At 36.4% G+C, this 26,723-nt stretch overlaps 1 protein-coding gene across 3 annotated transcripts in view; it reads left to right on the top strand.

Moving 5' to 3' along the window:
- The window catches only part of LOC309573078 (phosphatidylinositol 4-kinase type 2-beta-like), a 32,904-nt gene extending 6,213 nt beyond the window's left edge, over window positions 1–26,691 (top strand). The window contains exons 3-20 of one of the 3 annotated variants that reach the window (XM_082281744.1): window positions 3,500–3,700; window positions 4,205–4,336; window positions 5,776–5,929; window positions 7,441–7,508; window positions 8,000–8,096; window positions 10,564–10,697; window positions 11,769–11,828; window positions 18,223–18,305; window positions 18,984–19,259; window positions 19,753–19,833; window positions 20,153–20,225; window positions 20,724–20,874; window positions 21,383–21,483; window positions 22,653–22,774; window positions 23,364–23,439; window positions 23,935–23,986; window positions 24,667–24,811; window positions 26,462–26,691. In XM_082281744.1, coding sequence (XP_082137870.1) covers window positions 3,500–3,700; window positions 4,205–4,336; window positions 5,776–5,929; window positions 7,441–7,508; window positions 8,000–8,096; window positions 10,564–10,697; window positions 11,769–11,828; window positions 18,223–18,305; window positions 18,984–19,259; window positions 19,753–19,833; window positions 20,153–20,225; window positions 20,724–20,874; window positions 21,383–21,483; window positions 22,653–22,774; window positions 23,364–23,439; window positions 23,935–23,986; window positions 24,667–24,811; window positions 26,462–26,585 — 2,130 coding nt within the window. In that variant the 3' untranslated portion in view covers window positions 26,586–26,691. Of the gene's footprint in view, window positions 1–3,499; window positions 3,701–4,204; window positions 4,337–5,775; window positions 5,930–7,440; window positions 7,509–7,999; window positions 8,097–10,563; window positions 10,698–11,768; window positions 11,829–18,222; window positions 18,306–18,983; window positions 19,260–19,752; window positions 19,834–20,152; window positions 20,226–20,723; window positions 20,875–21,367; window positions 21,484–22,652; window positions 22,775–23,363; window positions 23,440–23,934; window positions 23,987–24,666; window positions 24,812–26,461 lie in introns of all 3 variants that reach the window. The other 2 variants (XM_082281743.1, XM_082281745.1) reach the window with 2 other exon arrangements.
- Window positions 26,692–26,723: the final 32 nt, after the last annotated feature.

Raw genomic sequence — 26,723 nt, 5'->3', positions numbered from 1 at the left:
TAAGTAGTCAAATACGCGTTTAAATCAATAGTTTTTCAAAAATCCTGCGCATGATGTATCTAAAGAATATTCTAGAGTGTCACACTAAAAATGCTTTACAACTGATTAAGTTTTTTGACTTTTTCTTAATGCTGTGCAATCAAGATTTTTTTATTCTTAGAAAGTTAGTAGAGAAATCATTAGGGGGGAAAAAAAAAAGTCATACCATATGTGCCAATCTCTTTTGTCTGAAGCTTATCTGGATTGATTTTGCTGGGTTTTGGTCACTAGACAACACCTGATATACTCACTGAGCCCTGGGGATGGTGAGAGAGTACTTATGCATCATTTCAGTATAAACATCACCATAGTATTTTGGATGGGGCATATTGTTCCTTGTTTCTTACGTGGTGATTTTCTTGTTGGTTTTACTTTTCTTTTGCTGTGTTGTTTTTATTCCTAGTTGAGTTTCTAGTAGTGACTTGCCCTCCTCCCTTATGCAGGTCATTGATTTGAATGTAAGTGTTTAGGAGAAACAAAGATTGAGAAAAGAAGACTGTTTATTTTACATGGTTCAGAAAGAAATCATTGCAAAATATGAAAGTATTTGGGATATGGGACTGTGGGAATAATGGTTCTTAGCAGACTTTAAATTTTGATTTTATTATTTGCATTTATTCTAGAGCTTATCTATGTTTGCTGTCCATATTAAAGGTCTGATAAAACTTCATTTTGCCAATAGTGCGACTTTCATGTGTAAAATGGATTTCAGATCCTGTTTCAGTATTGTGTCATTCCACTTCAGAACACTTCTGTGACTTGCTTTCTCTTATTCCTCTTGAGTAATCTCTTTTCTATGCTGGGAAGGAGCTCATTAAAGGATGTGCTAAGCCTTTTTCCTGATCACCTTCTGAAGTGTTTGCCCAAAATGAATACCAAATTATAGGTAAAATAGGCTGTTTCCATTAGGTCGCCTTATCTGCTGATTTGGTTCTATCAGAAAGATAAAATTCAAATTGCCTAATTAAAGTTAGCTTTTTTGCATTTATTGGCAAAAATTATATAGTTGCATACTGAAATGGAGTTCAGTACTTAAGCAGCACTATTGCCAAAGACTTGCATATTTCTGCATTTGTTGTTCATTGTGTAAGCAATAAATAAAAGAAATTGTTCTGCAGTATGTTCCTGACAGTTTTAACTAATTGCTAGTGTTAATGGAGTCAGTCATTTTGACTGGCAAAATTAAGACTGGCCATGGTAGCTTGTTCTATAGATTGAACTTTTTGGTCTACTCTGGTCCTCAACAGGGGTGGCTCTGCAAAATTTAGTAAGGTTCTAACTTCAGCAAAACCTTGAAAACCATATCTAGATTTGACAGTGTAGCACAGTACAGTCCAGGCAAATAATAGAATGAGCTAAGCTCCTTTTTTAAATGGGTACTTATTAGGAAGTATTAGCCAGAGAGTGATTCAGAAGAGATAATTAAAGGTTTGGCATATACTTCTAAATGCACCACAACAGTTCCAAGAAATGTAGAGCTGCTAGCTTTGTTTTAAGCAGGTAGATACATGCGTTTCAATAGGAAAAAATTAAATAACTTTTAAACAATTCTAAACCTAACATTAGGATTTTGACTTAAGTAGTATATCAAGTATTGTGATTTAAAAATAAAAAAATAATAAATAATAAAGTATTCAAAAACGTGCTGACCTTTCACATTGCATAGAATATTTATTACATTTTTGTAGGTCCAAGTTGAATTTTGTCTGTGCAGTTGTCTTCGTGGTTTTGAATGCAACCTTAGAATCATGGAAAACAGCCTACCAAACCCAAGGGAGTTCTTGTCGATTTGTTTCCTGACTCTGTTCATAGGACACTAATTTTATAGTACAAATGCAAATAATGGTGTTTTGTAACTTGGTTTTCCTTGTAGTTAATGGGATTGAATCAAAATAGATGGATGAGACAGATGATGCTACTAATGCCTGGTGTCTTGTGTATCTGTTTACAAACTGAATGACTTAAGTTCTCTACAGTTACTTTGTCTTGGACAAAGCATGATTGTCATGAGAAAATTGGTTTAAAATTCTCTAGAAGCTAAACCAGCTGGTCCGATCCTCTCCCTAATCCAGCTGAATCAGCAGCTACTGAAGAATACTGCTAGTTTCTGACTGCCAGCAAACATGTTCATGACCTGAGTGCGAATCAGCTTTGAGTGTTGGTGCAACAACAGGCAGTGTTTAGCTTGCTGAGATACTTTCTTTCATAAGGATTCAGTAAAGTACTAATATGTGAAAATGCTTCTTAAACAGTTGTTATGAAGTATTTATTAGAAAGAATTTGATTTACTTGCCATTGTCCAGTGAGAAGGGATGAAGATGCAGCATTTCTACAGCATTCCACTTGAGCTACGGAAGAGTCATTATGTGAACCTTATGCACTAGGCCAAAGTTTATCACCGACAATTGAAAGGTTATATATTTTAATGTGGTAATAAGCCTGTAGTTTGAGGTTAACAAATATAGACCCTATGTAGAAGACACCTTGAGAAATTGTCTCTAATACTTGTGCTGTGGAGCAGGATCATTTCAACGTGATTCTTGAGGAATGTCTAACTAACCTGTTGTTAGTTGCACCCTGTTCTGGAGACTGCAGAACCTGGCCATCTGTTCCAGTCTCGAGCTGCACTTATGTTTCTAAAGAATTTCTTTTTTGCAACTTACCTGCTGGGATTTAAGCCTGTCGTTTTTTGACTCATTAACAGTAAATGTGTTGTTCCTTTTTTTCCTATAGCAGCCTATTCCATAGTCCATCGTGTCTTAAGTTTTCTCTTAGCTTAAGCATTCCCTGTACTGATCATCTTTCATTATTCACATATTTTGTGCTTATTCTCATTTTTTTCCAGCTTTCTCCAGTTTGTTAACAGATTTCTTGAATCATAGTGTCCAAATTGGACATAGGGCTCTGACTAATTTTAAGATTTACTATGTGTCTCTAATGTAAATGATGGCTGATGGTCATTCTCACCTTTTGATCCATTCAAACTTAGGGTAATAAGAAAAACAGATATAAAAGTAGTGTTCTGTATGTTTGTCACTTTCCTGGAGCCATTATGTCTCTGACTGAAATAGCTGGTCAGTGAGTTGCTGGTAAGCTGAAAATGGTTTTTTAAAGCTACTTTTAAAAACTCCTTTTTTAAGAGCTTAAGATAAAGTATATCTTTTTTAAAACGCAGTCCTTTTGAATTTTGGCAAAATATTTTGAAAAAGTAAGTGTTAGCTTGGATTTTCTCTTATGAAGAGCTTATTTTGAATTTATACTAATCCTAAAGAAGCACTTCATGATAAATTTATTGGGAATTCAATTTTACTAGTTTTATTATTTCATCATCTAAAAAGAGCAACTGTAAAATGCACTGGATAGGATTTAACCAGTATTTTCAAATAACTAATTTTCAGACTAGTTTTACTATTTTGCAACTCAAAGTGCTCATATTTTAATTTTATATTATTTATCTTAGAAAATTATTGGAGTGTTCAAACCAAAATCCGAAGAGCCTTATGGACATCTAAATCCAAAATGGACCAAATATTTTCATAAAGTTTGTTGCCCTTGCTGCTTTGGCAGAGGCTGCCTCGTTCCAAATCAGGGATATCTCTCTGAAGCTGGTGCCTATCTTGTGGATGAGAAGCTGGGGCTTGGAGTTGTACCTAAAACTAAGGTAAAAGTCAAAACACATAAATTACTGAATTAAAAAAAAAAAAAAAGCCAATGTATTTGTCAGTCTCTGAACTGTGGTTGTGTAGATAACCTTGTATATCATGTGTTATTTATATGTAATTTATAAACTATTGCAAGTACAAAGGTAGAGTGGTTTGGTGTAGAAAAAGTGACTGTGACTTTTGATTTAATGGATAAGTTTGAGATCTGAATCGAATCTCCTCTTTGGAAGCACTTTCTAGCATTTTCTGATACATTTTGTGCCTCATGTTTTGATGAGATGCAAATTGCAAAAATCAGCATATACCATTCCCATTTTTGTTTGGGATATGTAAAATAGAGAATATTCACCTTTTCATGTAAAATGTATCTGTTGAAAATTCCTGATGCATGCTTCTTGATTAATTTTTAAAATTTTTTTGTATAACTGAGCATAAAATTTACTGTAAATTTACAATTGAAATAATGAGGAATTCTGAGCTGTGTTTAACTTTCATATTTTAAGGTTGTCTGGCTTGTCAGTGAGACCTTTAATTACAGTGCAATAGATCGTGCAAAGTCAAGAGGAAAAAAGTATGCTTTAGAGAAAGTGCCAAAAGTTGCTAAAAAATTTAATCGAATTGGACTACCTCCTAAGGTAAGATGAAAAATAAGTAATTTGTGCACTTCCTGGTTCTTACATAAAACGTTTTTTTTAAAAAGGGGCATTTTTAAGTAACTTCTGCAGTAGAAGAAAAAACTTGTTGAAAACTATCTGAAATTTGATACATATGACTGTTTCCTTGCAACATGTATCCACTCTTACATCATTCTTTCATTTGAACTGTTTTAATCATCTTGTCACTTTTTGTTTCAGTTTACAATCCAGTTTTCTGTTGGAATAGTAACATATTAATTGTTGTATATCTCACTTTTGCTCTACTTATAGATTACTTACTACCTTTCCTTTAAGTGTCATGTTTTGATATTGTCAGTCTGTTTTTTCCCTGCAATTTATCTAATTTTTAAATTTTTTTGTGATTTTTTTTTTTGCCGTCTGTTGTTTTATTCTTTTGGGTACCCTGCTGTTGTGTTCTTCCTACATCCCTTTTGTCTTATGTGCAGACTACACTGACTAAAAACCTCACATCTTTATTCCCTAATGAGCCTTATTGTACTCCCAAAATATCACTACACTGTTGTAATCCTAAGATTTTAAAACACAGGTTTTGTACAGCTTGGGTAATCCAATCCACTTGAGTCAGTTCCCAGCAGTTTAGATCCATGTGACATGGGTTGTGCAAGCTCGTATGAGCATGGTGGATGAGACAGATGATGCTACTAATGCCTGGGTTCTTGAGTATCTGTTTACGAACTGAATTAATTAAGTTTTCTATAGTTACTTTGTCTTGGACAATCTTGGACAAAGCATGATTGTTGTGAAAAAAAAACCCCGTGCTGTGTGTTTATCTGTCTGCATTTTACTTCTCAAATAGAAGTTCTTGAATTTCATTCTTGAGTACCTTTCACATACATATGGAGCCTATGCCAACTCTCATGTTCTCCCTTGGACTCTTTTGGGAAATGTATTTCAGTAATTTTTATGCAGAAAGCATCTGTCTTGAAGAAAATGGTTAATGCTGCTGTTCTTATCAGTGAAGATTGAAGACTTTTCAGAGAGGAAGATTTTTCTCTTGTAATTTTTAGTGAGTGTTCTCTGAACTATTGAAACAAGCATTTCCAATGAAAAAGAGAACAGGTGTTACTTCTTTCGCTTTGTTTCATATATTTTCTTGTAATACTAACTTAATTTACACTGAGCTGTCTGGCTATATTTTATTGCTGGTAAACTCAGTATTTAAAGAAATATTTTAAAAAACCACCACCAGAGCCCCCAGAAACCCAGCCTCACATGGTTTGATTCTTACCTTTTTTAAGAATATAGGAATAAAAGAGAAACCACTTAATTTTTTTTTATGTCATATTTCCTGTGCTCTGAACTTTGAAAGTATATAATTAATTTTTCTGTGAATGTTGAGATTACTTATGCGACCCACCCATGTGCATTTTCCAAATGCAGTTTCTTAACTATTTCAGGTTGGCTCCTTCCAGCTGTTTGTTGAAGGGTATAAGGAAGCTGACTACTGGCTCAGGAAGTTTGAAACTGATCCTTTACCTGAGAACACAAGGAAAGAATTTCAGTCACAGTTTGAAAGATTGGTTATTTTGGATTATGTCATCAGAAATACAGGTATTTGTTAGTATCTCTTGGTATCTATTTTCCTGAGGTAGAAAGCAATGCTGGCTGAAAGCTGGTGCTTAAGGCTTTTAATGTGTATCAGATGCTTTTCTCACAATTGAAGGCCATAAAGATGCATTTGAAATTTTAAAAAATTTACTTTGGATTAATACACTAAATATTGTAGTACAAAAACAATCCAAACAACTCTTTTTTGATTGTTACTCACTATTTTAAGCAATTGCAGAAGTCAAGAACAAATGCTTTCATTGTGCTTCAATTCTGTGTGTAGGCTATTAACTGTTTCCCCCGATCAAGATAAAGAATGGTGGGGTTTCAGGACCCATAAGAAAAGCAATGACTACAATTCCTTTTATGCTAAACTGGAGCTGATAATAGCAAAGTTTCATGCCAACTCACAGTAGTTCATATTAATTGTGTAGGCACTGAGGTACCACTGCAATGTGTACCTGTCCGTTCTGCTGCACTCTTGTTTCTGTCACTCCAAAGCTGGGATTCTTCTGTTATCTATGTAGGTGAATTACATCTTGAGGAATCCAAAGGCAGTTTAAAATATTTGCTTTGCTGCTTTGGCAGAGGGGGGCATCTTAGCTTTTCTTCAGACACACCAGGTCTAGCTTATTTTCCTTTTCTCAAATTCTCTCATTTTAGAAGCAAATTAGAAGAAATTTTCGTAAGAACATAATACTTGCTAGCTATTGCAATGGTCTGTCAGCTTTATCAAATAAACCTCAGTGTTTCCAAACAGTTAGTGTTTTTTGACATTCTTAAAATTGAAGCAAATACTCAAAATGCAAAACCTCATTACATGGATGATTTTACATTAATCTGATATATCTAATCATAGTAGAACACGAAAATCTGAGGGTGATTAAACTTAAGGGAGCACCTTAAAATGACAGAAGGTCCTATGAATACATGCAGTCATCCTCTGTCTGAAAGACCTTTTCAGAGTGTTCAATCTCTCAATTTTGTCTGAACCTTTTCAGTTTCTTTCCCTTCTGTTCAGTTTTGCTCCCTCTTCATCTTTGTAGAGTCTGTTTTCTCCATGTAGTCAAAGGTCACATTATCTATAATTTTAGAGGCCTTCTCCGTTTCCCCATCAGCATTAAAACAAGCTTAAAAATTAAGTCGTTGTGGTCTGATAGTATTTTCCTCAGGAAAAGTGCACACCACAACCAATCTTTCTGCATAAAATGTATGAAAATAGTTTCTTTTGGCTTTGTTCATATTTTGCTGCATATTCAGCCAGTTGGGGTACCTAAAGAAGTAATACATACCTAAGAACCTGGTAAATACCTGGTAAATTTGTGGTCTTTCCACTGAATCAGTTGCCTATACATTTCAGTAAAACTAAACCATGTGTGATGGGAAAAACCCTTTCTGAACAGTTTTGCCTAATTCCATGTATAAAGTGTCAGTTTACAATATTGTTGTATGTCACTCTAGATGATGATTTCTTTATAAATGACTTGTTGTGGCATGCATTTTCCTGTTTACAGACAGAGGTAATGACAACTGGTTAGTCAGGTACGAAAAACAAGATGATGGACTTGATCTCTCAGATAAGGTAAGAGAATTGTACTCTGAAACTTACATTCTTTAATTGTTTAGTTTTGTAGCTTGTAGAGATTAAGGGCATGTCCTTAATCCTTGTGCATGGTCTTAAGAAATATGATAACCACAAAATATTGTAGGCAAAATGAGTGGAAAAGCTATTTTGATTAGACTAGGTAGAACAGTGCTAGGAATTATTGTTCTGTATTTTTGCTCTACTAGCTTGGGCTATAATAACAGTAACAATGTCCACTGTTGCTCAGGTACATTTCTTCATCCCTTTGTGCTCTGCTTATCTTGTATTTGGGGAAGGGCTTCTCTTTAATAATGGTAGAGTAAGAAATTATATATGGTGGAGTTTATTTGGATGCTGCTTTATATTGTTTAAGTTGAATTTAACCAGTGAAGCTACACTACAAAGTATATTATTTAGTATTTTTAATGTGTTTCACTGTTTGTGTAAACACATTAATATCACTTACTTTTTAAATATTCCTTCTGTAGGATAGCCAATGGACTATAACTAAAGAATCTATTAAAATTGCTGCAATTGACAATGGTTTAGCATTTCCTTTTAAGCATCCTGATGAGTGGAGGGCATGTAAGTACTGCATTCTTCAATCATCTTCCTTTTGGGACAGTAACTTACAAAGAAGTAATTTTTGTTTGTGTTGTTGCAGCAAGAAACTAAGAAATAATCACTGTAGCTATATATTGAATTTTTAAATAATGTACTCTTCTTCAGAAAGTTAGTGACAAATGCCATTTTTTGCAATGGCATATGTGATTTGATTCTTGTTCATATTTTTTACTTTTGAACAATATATGGACACTTGTAAACATAGTACTGTATGTAAAGTGATTAATGGTGGTATTGAAAGAATTTAGGAAAATGTTTCTCGCACATGTTTTCTTGAAAAACGTGGTGGAAAATAACTCAATTGTGAGGATGTACAAGTTGTCCCTCTATCAGCCAAATTTCTATTTCAAAAGGAAGGGTACTGTTGTAGGTGGACAAGTAGTCAGGTTGTTTTTTCTTGTTCTCAGCTTTAGCTTACTTTGTAGAAGTTAATACTTAGTTAGTCAATTTTCCATCTGCTTGAAAATAGTGTTAAAGTGAGATTATTTTTGACCACATCTGACTACTTATCATTAGGAGGGAAGTGCCCAACAGGGTTTGCAATGACTTTTGTGGGCTATTATCCAATCAGGTAATTATGGCAGTTAAGTGTGGCTAGTTATGCTGTCAAAAGGCTAGTTAAGTACTCCACCCAGAGCTCTCTGTAGTCTCTATCTTGATATTAAATAGATACTGTCCTACATATCTCTTGGCTACAGTCACCTCTGTAGCTGTTCTAAAGACACAGCAATTATTGCTTATTTTATATCATCTTTCACATCGGCATCAAAAGGAATAAACTTGCGCGATCCTTTAGAGTCCTTTTGCAGATGGACAGGTGTGTGATAGTTCTGTAAAAGTAAACTTGTAGCAAAATGTTTGTGCATTGCAGTCCCTTACCACCTAGAGCATGGTTTTGATGACTAGAGCTGGTTGGTTGGTCATCGAGGGTTGCCTTCTCAAAGCCAGAGAGCAGCATTTGCAAAAGGCAGGAAGTTGGTCCAGCACAGATGAAAAGGGATTTCCTGACTGAACTGGGATGCAAAATTTAAGTATCTTGGGGAAAAAAAAAGAATAAAGATGTAGAGACATTGCTGAAAAAATAGAGAATTTTTCCAAAAGTGCAAGAATGGAGTTTGGAATGTCAAAGCTCAGCTGGAGTAAAGCTAACAGAGGACATAAAGAGCAACAAGAAAGGGTTGAGTAAATCAGAAGTGAGAGTGGGACTGAACAAAAGTGCAGCAAAGACATAAAGGCAAAAGCCATAAGAAAGAACAAGTTACTCAGTGCTGACTTTGCCTCAGTTTTCACTCTTGTAAGGTTTGCTCTGAGGCTCTTGGATCTCAAAGCTCATAAGTAGAGCCTCTGGGAATGAATCCCCAAAGCAGAAGAAAGGGAACACTTAAGGAAAATGGTCATACAGAAGTTCACAGGCGTAGATGGGATGCATTGGAAACAGTGGGAGCTGGCTGATGCTGTTGTGAGGCAGTTTTATCATCCCTCTTGAAAGACTATAAGTAATGGTGAGAGGTTGCTTCAGTCTCCATGAAGACTGTGGAATGAATCCTCCTGGAAGCTGTATTCAGGCACATGAAGAGCAAGAAGGTGATGGGGAAGCCAGCATGGATTTACCAAGAACAAACTGTGCTTGATTAACTAGGCGGCTTTTAATGATGACTGGTTCAGTGGCTGAGGGAAGATCAATGAATACTGATTTTTTTTTCTTGACCTTGAGGAGGACTTCTACTTGCTCTGTCATAGTATTTGTGTAGGGAAATGTGAGATACCAACTGAAAGGACTGTGAGATATGTGGAAAACTGCCTGGACTGTCAGACTCAGGGGGCTGTGGGCAGTGTGAGGAAGTTTAGGGGGTGGCCTGCTCCTAGTGGCCTTTCTTAGCTCCTGCAATAGTTTGGTGTCTTGTTTAACATCTGGTAATATTAATTACTTTTGTAATATAATTTGAAAAAAGCTGTCTAATAGCAAATACGTGAAAAGTTATGAATGCTTTTCTCTCAACATTCTTAGAAGAAGGCATTTTAAAAAAATTAAAAATTATATTAAAAATAGTAGCTTTTTTGTTAATTCTTCCGTATGAGTCAAATACCTGAAAGATTTCTATTTGACTGCAGCTATTATTTTACTCCAAAAGAAACTGCTATACTAAACTAGGGGAAGGCCTCTACAGTTGCTTATGATGTTTAATTTATATACCTTTTTTACTTACTTCTTTAACTAAATATTTATTACTTAATATATTCTCACTGTTTGAAAAAATGGCTTAGCAGTTGTAAAACTGCTCTGGTAACTGTAGCTAAAAGGGATGTGTGGGGTAACAATGTTGGGAAGAAGTGGTATTACTGAGAACTTGCAGTAGGTAGTAGAGCATGCGACTCAGAATTTCATTTTTGCTTGTTTATCATTAAGTGCACTGTTTTTCTGCATTAGATCCCTTTCACTGGGCTTGGCTTCCTCAAGCGAAAGTTCCTTTCTCTCAGGAGACCAGAGACCTAGTTCTTCCTCGCCTTTCTGATATGAACTTCGTGCAGGACCTTTGTGAAGACCTTTATGAACTATTTAAGGTGAATCAAGTGCTTCTTTGAATTAACTGTTACTGAAGTAGCTGATACTTGTAATGAGACAGTTACATTCATAAAAAGAATAACCATCTAACTTCTGAATGCCAAGATACTATGCTATTTTACCTTTAACCTTGGCATGGTAGAAAAGGTTTATATAATTATAAGCAAACTGTCACCAATCTGGTTAATTGATAGTAACTATTTCAATTGAAAACATAAATTACCTATTAGATATCTAAGTTTCACATAATTAAAGCTAGTTTACTCTTACAGCACAAATCTGTGTAAAAAACTGCATTTAACATACCCACGTGGTGTGTAGAGACTTAAACTGTAGCAGCCTGAGGAAATAATGTATTTAATGTAACTTAAAGTACCTCCATACCTTTCATATACTTAATTTTATATGCATATATTGTGCTAAGCTGATGCCGAAATCTTGATCACATTGAAAGTCAGACTCACTTGAAAGATACAGAAACTCTGCTACAGTGTTGACATGTAAAGAGTATCCTTCTCTAAAACATTTTGCAAACATTTGTGTCAGATGTTCAAGAGAAAAAAATCCAATTAAGGATTGAAAGAATTGGAAATTTTAGACTTGTAATGAAAATGCAGCTGTAATGTCAAAACTAGATCCTGAAACACATTTTTGCTGTATTGGCGTCGTCGACTCATTTGTATTCAAAATCCCTCTGGGTTTGTTAGTTAAGTATTATTAAATCTGAAGGAGGAAGCATTTTTCTGTTGGAGTCATCATAAGAGAAAGAGCAATGTGCTGATATTAAGCCTGGTATCTACCAGCTGTTGGTATTTACCAATGCCCAAAAGTGGTATCCACTGATGTATTTTATGATGTGTAACAGTCTTCATTTTCACATATGTAAACTTGATGCAGTAAATAGACCTTTTTGTGATTCATACTAGGATTCTATTTGAATCTTTCAAAAATTATAATTGTGTGGGTAAATATGAATATGCATATTGTGATATTGATGAATTTACAACCAAAATATATAGCTAAAAATAAATGGATTATTTACTATAGACTGTTTGTTTTTCTTAATAAAGACTGACAAAGGATTTGACAAGGCTACTTTTGAAAACCAGATGTCTGTTATGAGGGGGCAGGTAAGACTGTTTTTTTATGGTTTTATCTATGTATTTAATTTGTCATCACTCCTCAGCTGCTTTCTTTAGAGCTACAAAAACTGACTCCTATTACACTGAGTGATATTTGAAGGTATTTTCATCTGAGAAGACTAAATTTCTTTCTAGAGTTTGTTCTTACTTGTGGATAGATGAAACAGCAAAAAGTGTATGCTGATTTATGTTTTACTGTTTTTGGGGGAGGGGATTCTAAAATCTTAGAAGGTATTTGAAAAATAAGAGTCGAGTCAGAAATTTGGATGGAAAATTTGATGTCTGATTTCACTATGCTATTAAAATAAATATGACTTTATTTTAGAGGGTTTACTTGATTATTGAAAGCAATATTAGGTAATAAAATTTCTTCATCCTATCAAATGTCAAAACCATACTTCAAAACAGTCCAGGCATTTTCAAGTTAGAAGTTTGATCATAGTTAAGTGCTGGGCTTGGCTTGTTTTGGTTTGGCTTTTTTTCTGTTTTTTTTTTTCCGGTTTTTTTGGGGGTTTTTTTTGTTTTGTTTTTTTTTTTTAACACTAAAACAGGAGAGGATTTCTCCATCTTCTTCCTGTTTTACAATTTAAGGCTAGTGGGAAATACTAGAGAAAAAGCTTTAGCTAAGAACAAATTTAGTACACTGTAGGCATAAAATAGTGATTTCTGCAAGTGTAAGACAATTGGACTAGACAAATTAATAGTCCCATTTGCTCTGAATTTATTGAAACTTAGTCCTTGTGTTCATAGATTCAACATGGATTGTTTTAAACCAGACATTCCTAGAGCATCTTAATTCGATGTTTTCTCTGTAGAATTTCCTACATCAAGATGTACCTTGCACAAGACTGCAGCTCTCCTTAGTCAAACATAATCCCAGTTAACATCTTTTGTGTGGTAGCTAAAAGACATCAAACCTTACTTACTAAATTGAATTATAGGAGTTTCTGAAGTAACTCTTCTGAGAAGTTTGTGTAGTCACTGCAAGGTTGGTTCTTGAAGTACTCAGGCATCCTAAACTCTATTAAGTAGCTTTTTTTTCTGATGAGACAATTGGCTACAAGGAATCTGTTATTTAACAAAATGCTTGAGGAAAAACATGATTGACGTAATTGAGAGTGATGTAACTGAGGTTGTCAAAATTAATTTTCCACTATAAAGGCTGCATCTGGACCCTTTCTTCACACCCTGTTCCTCAGGTGGATTTTAGCAGAGATTTGTTTTCGTTTGGGGTTTTTTTTTTACTTCTCTCTAGCTACATAAGAGTGTGTTTCACCGTGGGAAATGTCAGGTTTTCATGAACAGAAGAAATGCAATTAATAAGTAATCCTTGGGTGAGATTGGAAATACATGGGCAAACAATGCCTTTTGGCACTGATTTTAAACTTTTAAACTTTTTGGTGTTAAAGCAAAGTATGTTACGAGGGCATTGTAGAAGACTTGGCTATCTAGATCACATGCTAATGTATTCATTCAGTTGGGATGAATTTGCAGTATAGCCAAAGCATCTAAATACATCATTAAAAATGAGAATTTAAGAATTGGAAAATGAAGAATCTAGTTGATAAAAAACTGCAGAGAAACATATCTTGCATGGAAGGGTCAAGGTCTTTAAGATACTGAACATTGTTAGAAGCCTATTTTTGTGAAGTGTAGGAAAAAAACTTTGGGAAGGGTTTCAAACCCAAAGGAGACAGTTCTCTCAAGAATGTAGAGTCCAAGAAATGGGTAACACATCTACAAAGGATTGCCTTAGAACTTAGAGAATGCAAATGTCAAGTAGAGCTGCTGGCAGAACCAAATTGCAGTAAATAATGCAAAAGACTTTGTCAGGGTTTTTTGGCCATGAAAGAGCAGAATAAGCCGAGGATCAGTAAGGCTCACAAGAAAGAAAGGGGCATTGTGTGGGGGTAAAAAGGCTTGATATTAAGGATAGTGCAAATGTGTCACTAGAGCTAAATTGAATACTTGCCTCAGTTTTCAGCAGGGTAACACTGAACATGGAGTAAGTTATGAGGGCAGTCCATGAGCACTGAAGTTTTGGAAGGAAGATAACAGACTCCTGGGAGCTGAGGGCTGAATTTGGGTCTTAGCACTGGGTTTGGTATGAGGTAATTATATGGCTTCATATCTTCTGATATGAAAATAATTTGTAGCTAACTGCTGGTATATTCTATGTTAAATCATGTTGATGGCTTTCTTGTAGGTATTTTTTTCACTAAAGGTGCAATGCTTTCAAGAGATTTGTGAAATTAAAAATGCTCATAGATTTTTATCTCTTAAAATTTTCTGAAAATTGGAAGAGGACTGCATGAAATAGGAAAAGAATGGAAGGGTAGACAGCAGTAGGATGTATTCATGTTACAGAATAAATAAAATATTTTTACTTGCAATAGCATATCTTTTGAAATTAATTTATTCAGCAGCGTAGTCCTCTACAGAATTGATTTAAGAGTAGCAACTAAAATGATAAGCCTGTTAGCCACAGTTTTATTTGTGCACCCTAACCTCACCTGCTTTTACTCTTTTTAGATACTAAACCTTACTCAGGCATTAAAGGATGAAAAGAGTCCCATTCAGCTTGTTCAGATGCCACGTGTGATTGTAGAACGAAGTAGCACTGGAAGTCAGGGCCGAATTGTTCATCTGAGTAATGCATTCACACAGACCTTTCATAGCAGGAAGCCTTTCTTTTCCTCCTGGTAGCAACAAAAATACATGGGAAGAGTAAGTTTCTCTTAACTTTAGAAAGCTACTTTTGTGTAAAGGCTCTGCAATAATGTACTTCTGCTGTATACCAAGAGCTCTGACTGCCAGCACCTCAGAACTTAAATTCTGAAGACTTAAGAAATGTATTTTGAATGTAATAAAAGTTTACAATTTTTGTGTCAAAATTGTGAATTCTTATGTCAGGGAATGAAAAGAATTTGTCCATACTGTATTTTTATAGGCTAAATTAATGTATTCTGAATAATATTTAGAATGAGAGAAGATAAACCATTTGCATATGCTGAGAAACTAATTTTGAATACAATAGGAATTTTTTAAAAATATTAATGTGAGAATGCATACACTATCAATTTCTTTTTATATGGCTTTTAAAAGAAGTTCAGAATGCTATCTTTGATTGTGAAAATGCTTTTCCTTGGATTTTCTTCCTGATATTTTAAACTGGTTATAGATTTTTGTAGACTAGCTACTTGAAAAGTCATGCACTTGAAATAAATCAATCTGTCCTTGACAAGCAAGTCAAAGAAAGGGAGAAGGGGGGAAAAATGCTCCAAGTAGGCCTTTTTGCACGTGGGGACCAAAAAAATAGTTGAATTACAGCAAAATTCAACCCAAGTAAATACACACAGTTTCTACTGTGACAAACCACACTGAGTGTATGTTTCAGAGGTTGAAATTTCACTGTAGTGTTTAGCATTTGTATATTTAAGCACATATATGGAAATCTGTGATATTTCTTTAGAGATGCATCACTATGAAGGAATTGCACCATGTTGTTAGAGGTTTGTTTTGCCATACATGTAAAAATGTGTTCATCAGTTGTCACCAGCGTGGTTCTACTAATGACAGAAGCTCTAATGTGTTCATCACAAAGCCAGTCTGCCTTCTAAATTTCTAGCTAAACACAGTTTGTTTGGGTTTGACTGGGAAAAAAAAAAGAAAAAAACCCTGGATTATCTACAGCAAAGAGAATTACTTTTGTGGGCTGAATAATGTGCTCGCCTGCCAGTTGCCATTTACATTTATGTTTAAGTTACCTGGTTTAAGACTTGATGGTCATGTTTCTAAGTTTGCAGCTTATGTAATGTGATAAATATTTTTATTTTAGTAATTTTTTTGACATTTAAGACTGGGAAGGGGAGAAAGATTGCTACTTTTATGAAACCTTCAGTATTTCAGACATTGCTGTATTTTGTAATTCTAAGCAATATTGTTGAACTGAGAAATAATAAAATGCTTGTATTTTATATAATTCGGAGTGGATGTAAATATTAATGTAGCATGTCAGCAACTTCAACAACCTGAAATGTTAAGCGTTAAATGTAAAACACGGTATAGTGCAGTTCGAAAGGAGATGGAAATGCCTTTATAGCCTTGCCATGATCGTTTCTACCGGACAGTTCATTAACAAAGGGCCGGTGCTGCCGCCTGTCCCAGTGGCGGTGCCCGCGGCTCCGGGCTCTGCCGCTCCGGGCCCCGCTCTGCCGCTCCGGGCCCCGCTCTGCCGCTCCGGGCCCGCTCTGCCGCTCCGGGCCCGCTCTGCCGCTCCGGGCCCCGCTCTGCCGCTCCGGGCCCGCTCTGCCGCTCCGGGCCCCGCTCTGCCGCTCCGGGCCCCGCTCTGCCGCTCCGGGCCCGCTCTGCCGCTCCGGGCCCGCTCTGCCGCTCCGGGCCCCGCTCTGCCGCTCCCGCCCGGGCGGCGCCGGGGCCGCCGTTCCGCTGGGGGGCGCCGTCCGCCGCGCGGCGCGGTGCCCGTCGGGAAGGAGGCGGTGCCATGGCGGCGGCGGGCTGGGAGCGGCCGAGGCCCGGGTCTGTCGCCCTGCTCGGGCCGGCGCCCGGCGCGCCCAGCTGCCCTCACGGTGAGCCGGGCCTGGGGGGGACACCTCCTGGCGCGGGCTGTTTTGTAGCAGCCTTTGGGGAAGCCTTGTTCTGGATGCTCGGTTCTTGCAGCAGAGCCGTGAAACAGATCTGCAGATGTTCCCTATGTTATCGTGTCATCGCCTTTGTCCCTAGGTCCTACACTTCTGTTTGCGAAGACCAGGCAAGGAAAAGAGCAAGGAAGAAGATTCTATGCTTGTTCGGCTTGTAGGGATAGAAAGGATTGTAACTTTTTTCAGTGGGAAGATGAGAAGGTAAGAGAGCACTGCTTAAGGCTGTGCTAAAGGCTTAAGGCTACGAATGTGATCGGAGGTCTGGAGCAGCTCTCCTATGAGGAAAGGCTGGGAGAGTTTGCGTTGTTCAGCGTGGAGAAGAGAAGGCTCCGGGGAGACTTTATTGCAGCCTCCCCATACCTGAAGGGGGGCCTCCAAGAAATCTGGAGAGGGATTTTTTGCAAGGGCATGTAGTGGTGGGACAAAGGGTGATGGCTTTAAACATAAAGAGGATAGGTTTAGATGAGATGTTAGTAAGCAGTTCTTTTCTTTGAGGGTGGTGAGGCACTGGAAGAGTTGCCCAGAGAAGTTCTAGATGTCCCATCCCTGGAAGTGCTCAAGGCCAAGCTGGATGGAGCTCTGAGCAACTTGGTCGAGTGGAAGGTGGCCCTGCCCATGGCAGGAGGGTTGGAATTTGAAGTCCCTTCCAACCCAAGCCATTCTATGGTTCTGTGAAGTATTGGGGATTTTTTTCCTCTATTTAGCAATTTTAAAAATATATTTTGTTGTGGAAATCTGTGGCAAGTGCTATTTTCTAAACTTGGTCTAATAGTTGGTATTTAGCTGAGCATTTATTTGTCAGGAGAACATGTTTCAAGTATAGCTTTCAAGGAAGGCTGTGTACATTTTGCGCAAAACTGGCATTTGTTATTCTATTGCCAAAACATCTAGGAAGTTTGCCGATGCTATGCAATGTTGAACAAAATTGTGTACTTCTGATCCCAAGATGTCATTGTTTCCCCTGATTAAAATAGAGAAAATCTGTTGGATACAAACAATAGTGGAGCATACAGAATGCTGAGATGGTGGGGCTTGGCATGATGGTCAGCAATCTCAGAATATTTGCAGCAATATCTCTTTGTTGTTCATTTTGAATATCACTTGTATTATGATGTCTTTTGTTGTATTGCATTTTACCGTCTCCTCCTTTAAGCAAAACAGTTCCATAAGTTTTGACCAAATGTCTTGAAACTTTTTTGTCAAACCATGAATATGTTTTGTGGGAACAAAGTAGAAGACTCGGAGAAGAGTGTGAAAGACTGAAATGGTAAATACTCAGGTGGAGATCATGACAAGGAGCTGTCATGCTTTTAAAATGATTTCACACAAAAGACTTGGGCAACATTTCTACTATCATCAGTTTTTCAGGATCAGATCATAGTTCTTCAGAGGGAACACAACTGCTGGCACACATTAATAGAAAGTACGGCTCTTTCTATCTTCATCATAATAATGTTTTGAGTTTTTCTCTGAGTGTTACATGTGATAGAAGAATGAAACGCACAGTTTAAATTCACAATGAGAGGCTTGTGTTGTTTTGCAGCATGCCCCTGTGCTGCAGACACACTTGTTCTTCTGAAACAACAAACATGATCATTATTCCTTGCAAAGTAGCTAAAGCATGAGACCTTTTATTCACCCCTTTTTTTCATGTTGAGATTTGATACACAATGCACAACAGTAGCTGTTCGTTTTGTAACTTTTCATATATGCAAATTTTACAGGTGTCAAAAACTAGGCTTGCGGCACGTGAAGAATATAATAGAAACCATCAGCCTCCTTTTACACACAGACAGAACGTGGACAGGTATTGTTAGTGTATATTTTCTTCAGTAAAAATGAAGTAGTATGGGTATCTGAATGTAGAGATAACATTTCAGGTTTCTTTAAAATATGAAAAGAGGGATTTGGACAACTAAGAACTGTTGTATGGCAGTGGGAAGGAAATAGCATGAAACATTTAACTAGAGCACGGTATTTTCAAACCAGAAACTGGGGCTGTTGGATTTTTTTTTTCTGGTATGTATAGTCATTCTTATGTTAGTGCTCATAATGTGCTTACAAGACATCAGTAGCAATTTCTGTTAAAAAAATTATTTTCGACTTTAGTATGCAAAAGTAGCAGGCTTAACATTGTGAAAAGAAGCAAAGGTAACACAGTAACACATAATGTCTGAGCTTTGTGTATAAATGTACAGTACTTTGCTGATAGCTGATGGAATCTTCACTCTGTAATCTAGCTATTTCATGGAAATTCCCAGTATATTTGGTCAAAATATTTTATGCATTTCAAAGTGTCCTTTGAATATTTTTTCATCAATAATAATTCATTCTCATGGAGTTTTGCGAGAGCAATGTAAACTATGTTGTCTGTTTAAATGTCTGAACTCCTAAAATATACGAAGCCCCCTCCCACAGCTCCCCTTCCTATCTTTGATAGAAGCTTTTTTCAAATTTTGTTCCCTATTGTCTTTTATATTTAAAGGTACAAGAATTTTGTTCTGTTGCCATTATCAAAGAGGAGGTTTTGCCAGGAATGCCAGCAATTGCTATTGCCAGCAGAATGGGAAGAACACTCAGATCACCAGTTCCTGTGTGATATCACCACTACCCAGTTGAAAAGTCCCAGTCAACTTCTATATCCACTGGAGAATAAAAAAACAAATGCACAATATTTATTTGCAGACAGAAGTTGCCAGTTCCTACTGAATCTCCTTACAGATTTAGGATTCAGACGAGTGCTCTCTGTTGGAACACCCAGGTACATCAGTGAGAATTGTTACATTTTCAAATAATATTTCTCTCTCAAAACTGTACAGCTTACTAATGATTACATGATCAATGATTCTCCCATAATAAGAGGTTCACTGTACTTTAATTGGTTGGGATTATCCAAACATCTAGTGGGGTCTAGCTTTGAATTTATACCAGAGAAGACTGTGGCACCAATGCGAATGACACACATACATGCTTCAGATCTCTCTGTTCCGTATAGAAGTGACAGTGAGTTTCCTAGTTCATGCTTTTTTGTGTAAGGTGATCCAGTAGGCTCCACTGATTTCTCGTCTTTTAAGACTAACTTATTTTTCTGACTCTGAGTACAAACCAAATGGAGTCATGCAAGTTTAGACTACTCCATTTTCTCTATCTGTTTGGTTTTACGTTTAGTAAAGTACCAGGCATTCTCGTCTTGCCAGATCATTTCTGAAGCCAGCGATTTTGTATTAAATTTCTTTGTTCCAATTATACTTCAGACTTCATGAAATGATCCAGTCAAGAGTATCACAAGAAGAAGAATTCAGTGTTAGAAGCCTTTTGCTGGATATTGATTTCAGGTAGGTTTTAGCAAATGTTTATCTATCTGAAGAACCTATACAAAGATGTGTATTCTTATTACTTAAAGAGATAAATTGGTGGTTGTTTTCCCTTTCTTGTCTCTGCATCTCTGTTCCTGTACACATACACAAATGACATCCAGTTGATGAGGAAAGTAAGTATACTTAATTATTTCTCAGAATTGGTATGTGTTGTCAGTTATCAGAACCCAAAGATGATGTTTTTCTTGAGGCCTGTTTTAACTGTGTTTAACTATCCCCTTAGGAAAAATGAAGAGTTGTTTATGTTTTTCTACTACTATCAAAACTTATTTTACAGGTATTCACAATTCTACACAGAGGGTGAATTCTGCCACTACAACATGTTCAATCATCATTTTTTTGGCGGAGAGGTAAGGCCAAGTATTTATTGAGTGCTTTGGTAAAAAAATGCACGTTGTTGATGCAGAATTTTGTAAGAAAGCCATGGCTATCTAGTAGAAAACATCACGGAAAAACAAGAATCAATTAAGAACATTTTAATAAAAGCAGCAATTGAGGTGTGTAAGCAACATTAATTAGCGTAAATTTAATAGGCAGCTTTAACTTTTAATTGAGTGGAAGAGAACTGCTGAAGAGAAGGCACTCTCATTCTTTGATTTTCAGTAATGTTTTTATATGTTAACTGAACAGGGCACTTGTTTTCAGTCCTTCAAATCTAGGTGGGATTTTTGTGGTTGGGTTTTTTTTTTTTTTTTAATGCTACTCAGGAGGAAATTCACCTCCACAAGACAGGAAAAAAGTTTCATCTTTAAATTTGAAATTTCTACAGTGATCATTTCATTGCCAAAGACAATATGTTTACAGTTCTCAAATCTTTATTTCTGGAAATTAACTTCTGTTTCTTACAGGCTGCACGTGAAACTTGCAGGAAATTCTTGTATGAAGAGAATGGTGAAAGAGTCATTATGGTAACTGATCCCCCATTTGGAGGTTTAGTGGAAGCACTGGCTTCTAGTTTTAAAAAGCTGATGGCAATGTGGAAGGAGACAGAAAAAGAAGGTATGTATTACAGCCAGATAGGTGGGTTGTGCTGTAACATCACTTTAAGGAAAAAGGACCTATTTCTAACTCTGTGATTGTTGTTACTCAGGTGAATGTGAGCACACTTGTTATAATTTCTAGAGATGAACTATCATATATCTAATTTATTCTCCTGATATTTTTAGATCAGTAATGCCCAATTCCCAAAGTCTGCATTAAAAACTTTTCCCATTTTTTTACAAATCTGCTTTGCAATTAAAATGGACTTTAAAGGTAGAGAAAAATAAGCTGTCAAACCAGTCCTGTTTCTTAGCAGCCTAAGCTGGTATCAAGAGTTTAGTTACATGGCACTTACATCTCCATGTGTAAAATATGCCAAAACTTTCTGTTGCCTAAGAGAACTACTTCTTCTGCCCAGTATGATGTAGATATCCATGTTTATGTATTTGGAATGTTCACTGTAAATTTCTCATGCTGCATGTACTGTGTTTTTCTCCTATGTACACCAAAGTCTTTTCATTACTAGGTCATGACAACAAAGAGATGCCCGTGTTCTGGATATTTCCATACTTCTTTGAGTCTCGTATTCTTGACTTTTTCCCAAGCTTCAGTATGATGGATTACCAGGTACAGCTGAATCCAGTGAATCTGCTAAATATCAGTTGTGTGCAATGTGAACAGGAATATGAGTGAAAGCAGGTACAACGGCGTTCTTCTCTGTAGCTGGGCCTTGCTCGTGTGAAGCCTGCGTTCTGTATTTCTCGTAGTCATATCTGTGATAGCTTTATCGTGTTCCTGTTACGTATCTTTAACTCATCTGTCATTTATTCATTAACTTGTTTATTCTGCCAGGCTTTCAGTGTAGCAAAATTTGTTCTAATTCTGACAGGTGCTTGTTGCAGAGGTGAGAGGTAACTTGATGAAGACTATTTCGTTTTTCACAGATGTTGAAATGTTAGTGGGTAGTGCTCGGCCCTGGTTAAAAAAAAAAAAAAGGGTCTTTCGTCTCCAAAACTGCTGGGATCAGAGTACAATTGCAATGATGGAAATGTTTGGAATTACTTAAAATTGCTTAATAAGTGAACTTGTCAGTGATGAAGCAATAATCTGGTATCCGCTTCTTCAATATTGTATCCATTCTGTACATAGTTTAAGCACACGTGCTGTAGTGTGTTTTGAGAGCTCAGTCATGGGTATTCATGATGCTAAAGGTTTATTTCTTCATTTAACAGCTCTTCATGAATTTTGACATTGATGTTCTGAAAAATGTATTTGTGTCTTGTAGAATAGAAATTTGTTGAAGAAAATTTTAAACTCATGCTAGGCTAGACTCTGCATTCTTGCCAGTGTTCAGAGCTTTTTGTGACAAGTCTCTGAAGGCGGTGCTGGAAAAAGCAGTGCTAATTGGATTAGCAACTTTGTAGTTACTCTGAGATAGGTTAAGATGTCGCCACTTGTACTGACAAACCGAACAATATAGATCCCGGTTTTTTTTGACAGGTTGCTCTTGTAAACAACTGCAATGTTATCTTAGGTATCCCCTGCAAATGAGCAAAAGGGAATAAGTAAAATATGATTATTGAAGTATTGTGTGTCTAGCCTAATACTATGTTTGCACAAATTTACAAGTAAATGAGACAAAAAACTGGATGTAGAATTTGTAATCTGATTTGGGGTTAGAGTCTTCTGTATAAACCTGAACATTTCATAAGGCACATATAAAGATAATAAATATGTAAATAGCTCTTCCTGTGCTTAGCGTTTTAAGACTCTTTTTTATGGTTTTGTTTTTCTAGGTAGACTATGATAATCATGCACTATATAAGCATGGCAAGACAGGTCGTAGACAGTCTCCTGTCCGTATTTTCACGAACCTTACCCCAAATATGATCGTGCTTCCTGAAGAAGAGGGTTATAGGTAAGATGTATTAATACTCAGGTGACTTTTAAAAGAGTGTCTTTGTTCTTAATTAAGGCACAAAATCTCCAAAGGAGTTTGGGATGGTGCTGTTCAGTATTGTCTTGCCTAACTTGGATGCCAGGCTTAAAAGCACATTTTTCTGTCTCATTCTAAAGTTGCATGTTATATAAACTATGTCTAGGAGAGCTGAAGTGTCTAAAATTACATTTGTATTTTCCAGTGTGGAATGATGAGATTCCTCATTTTTCCTGTGGGAAATATTGTCTACATCTACAAGAGAGATTTGCAGCTATGTCTGATAATCTGCTGTTAAGACAGTAGTTAAGAAATGAACACTAAGAGAAGCACTGAGTACAGAGGAATTTAGTTTCTTTTACTACTGATACTGTTGATAATTTGACTTCAAGCACCTGTATTTTACTGTGTGGATGTACTGTATGTAAATGGCCTAAGTGGTCATTTATGCATCAAAGACATAATCTTTAATTCAACAAAGTGATTTTGCAGTCCTTATATTTGTTGTTAAGCTTGTATAAAATTAATTGTTCTGTGAGCAAATAGTGGGCCAGTTCATCTTTTTCCCCAGGTTTTGCACTATATGTCAGCGATATGTTAGTTCTGGTAACCAGCACTGTGAGATATGCAATTCATGCACATCAAAAGTAAGTATTTTCACTTCTTTCTGAATGGAAGTTTTAGAAGTAGTCAGATAACAACCTCTGTAGTGCTTGCTTTGATAAAAACCTATTCTGATACTGAGTTCCATGGGAAACCTCCAGCAGTTCAGTTTCATAGACTTATTACCTTCTCAGTACATCTTTCATAATTCACTGGGAAATAATTTCGCTTTCCCTAGTTCCTTTGTGTTGGAAAAAGGACAGGACAAGTTTGCTACTTGCCACTTAGACCAGAGCTTATTCAGCTGTGGTCTGTTGACACATACATTTTTTCTTATGTTTTGAAGTTGTAGAACTTGCTAATTTCAAAATTTCATCTGTGGTTTTCACAGATTCTCAGGACTGTTGCTTCTGAGTTGCAGTCCTTCCTACAGAAGAGTTGTTCCTGTAAAGATTGGGGACCATACCTGAGTAGTTCTGTTTTAAGATGGAATCAGTGGGGGGCTTTAATAAATAAAACCATTTATTTGCCTTTTGTAGGATGGCAGACGATGGAAACATTGTGTTCTTTGCAAAAAATGTGTAAAACCCTGTAAGTACAGAAAAATATTTTCTAAATAAAGGTGCACGTAGTCCAAAGAAACTGAGATTCCAAACCAGGAGAGAAAATATTTTGTGAAAGAAGTAAAATGTAGTAATTCAGAAGACATAAAGGAAAAGTGTTAATTTCACACAAGTTGCTATTCTTTAGTTTTGGTGTACTTGCGCTGTGTGGAAATGTAATAAATTCTTGTCAAGGCACACTAAATCCCATTTATGTTTATTATGGGAAAACTGAAATATTTCCATTTGTCATATAAGCATTTCCTCATTTTGTAAACTTTGAATTTCATAAACAAATAGGCAATTACTAAAATGTTCGAGAGATCATGATAAAATTATGTTTCATGCACAAATTTAGTTGTATTTATAGCTCTGTATAAATAGCTGAAGCAGTCATTTTTGTTACTGTTACAAGTCCATTATAACATTTGGACTATTTTTCTTTTTAAGATCACACACAGGGTAATAGTTCTAATGCCCAAATAATTCACACATAATTGCACACTATGTCTAGTAATGTGATAAGGGACCAGAAAGTGACTCACATCCATTTCTGTAAAGCTAATCCAGAATTAAAAACGTGGTATTGTGGCCTATATTTAAAGCTTGGTTTCAGAATGGTCATTCTAAACTTTTCCAAGATCATAAATCATATTATGTATTTTGCAGCTTGGTTTCATTGTAACAATTGCAACTGCTGCACTCTTCAAAAGCACAGTTGTGAGAAGACTGACATTGGCTGTTTCGTTTGTGGCAAGGCAGGTCACAAGCGCAGTGGCTGTCCCAGTCTCTCCCGCACCAGCACAGCTTGTCAGTAAGTGTGATATTGCATTAATACAGTAAAATACAGCATTCAGATGAGATGACATCTTATGTCATGGAATCAATTCAGAAAGAGATAATTTTTGGCTTTAGATGCTGATGTCAGTCTCACTATTGCCCACTTGCTGCGTTGCTGGGGAGTATATACTGAAGGGCGGGTATGATAAAAGGTCACTTACTGGGGCTTCCAGTTCCCCATCTGTGGGTTTTCTTTCAACGCTGACTTATATGGATGGCAAACTTGGTGACTGGTGCATGGAGCTCTGTCAAGACAACTGAAAATTGATGTAATAGAACACTTTTATCCCCTTTTAATTCCTCATGAAAGGGCAGATAGAAGAGTCACTATTAATGGTTTTATTGCTTCCTGTCTCTTTTGCTTTGTTGTAGCATATTTTGCTTTTTTCCTTCTGGTATTTCACATGCTTTTTGTAGCATGATCTAAATCTCCACCGTTAATGAGGGTCACATCAAATACCTTTTTTCTTCCATGACTGCCCTTTAGTAACATACAGAGCAACACTGTACACATACCTGTATGTATCAGAGAGCCAAATAAATGGTGTGTGGCTGTCTTCAGATGGAACTAACTGAAAACAGGAAAGGGGATTTGCTAAGAGATGATCCAGCAGATGGCTCAGTCTTTCCAGTTCGGGATAACTGATTGCACTTTTATAAATTCCTCTCCAGAGTAGTGGGGTTTTCTGTGATTCTGGACTTGAATGGCTGTAGCAGGGGGAGTGCAAATCTTCCATCCCAAAAGCTGTGTGTTACACAGTGAGACTCAATTACCCTCTTGGATCAGTATCCAGAGATTGACCAGGTGCCTGCTGGATGGTAGATGGGTACGGCTCTATTGCTTTGTGTCCTACTGATACTAAACCGGATTTTGCTTAGGGAGTATTAGACACAAAAGGTAGCAATGTTTCATTTTATATATCTCTCATAAAAATTCCATCTCTTACTATTTCTTTTTCCTCTGCTAAAAAATTAAAAAGGATGGTAAAAGAAATTCATGAAACCTCATCTGTTTCTTCTGTCAAGGAAGGTACTATTCTGTCTGTTGTACCAGAATGGTTTAGTACTTTCAGGCCATCAGTTAGTTCTTTTGCTGATTCATTGCAGAAGATAACTTAGATCTCTTTTTCTAATAAAAATTTTGTATGTTTTGTTATAGTTATGCAGCGTTTTGCATTATGACATCTTTTGTCAGAGACAGAAAACATTCCACTTGCCAGTTGTACTTAGGTCCTGTACTAATTGCAAGATGCTTCCTAATGGTGTTAAACTTTACGTACTTTCTTCTAAGCCTTTCTATTATATATTCATGCATTACATATTAGCATGAAACTATGTATGTGCTTTTTTGTACTTGGTGAGTTTCTTGTTTTCAATATCTGTTTATATTTAAATGCTGAATAAGTACATAAAATGAAAGTATAGTAGCAATAAAGTGGACAGTTTTGGGAAATTGAAATACCATAACGTTTTAAGATGGAATATTCCTTGTACTTTTTGTGATGGTACTTCACATATTGCCACAAAATTTATATACTTATTTAAAATACCAGCAAATATATTTGTACAGAGAAGTGTGTTCTTCATTTTATTCTAATCTCAATGTTCCTTTTTTGCTTTACAGGCCTGACAAAAAGAAAGGGCAGAAAACTCAAAAGAGAGTAAAGATGGGGATCCTTAGAAGATTAGCTATGAAACATGCCATATTCTCTAAGAAGAAAGTAAAGAATAAGAAAAAAAAGACATGACTTTTCTTGCTGCTACATGGTTGCTAATTTTTTTTTTTTATTGCCAGCCTTCTGTTCCATTTTCTAAAAGTGTAAATGCTAATATCCAAAATAAAACCGGACTGAATGAAAAGTGACAGTTCTTTTATTATACATCAT

The sequence above is a fragment of the Coloeus monedula genome (genome assembly GCF_965178545.1).
Source record: "Coloeus monedula genome assembly, chromosome: 5".
Lineage (NCBI taxonomy): Eukaryota > Metazoa > Chordata > Aves > Passeriformes > Corvidae > Coloeus > Coloeus monedula.
This window is presented reverse-complemented; position numbering and strand designations above follow the sequence as displayed.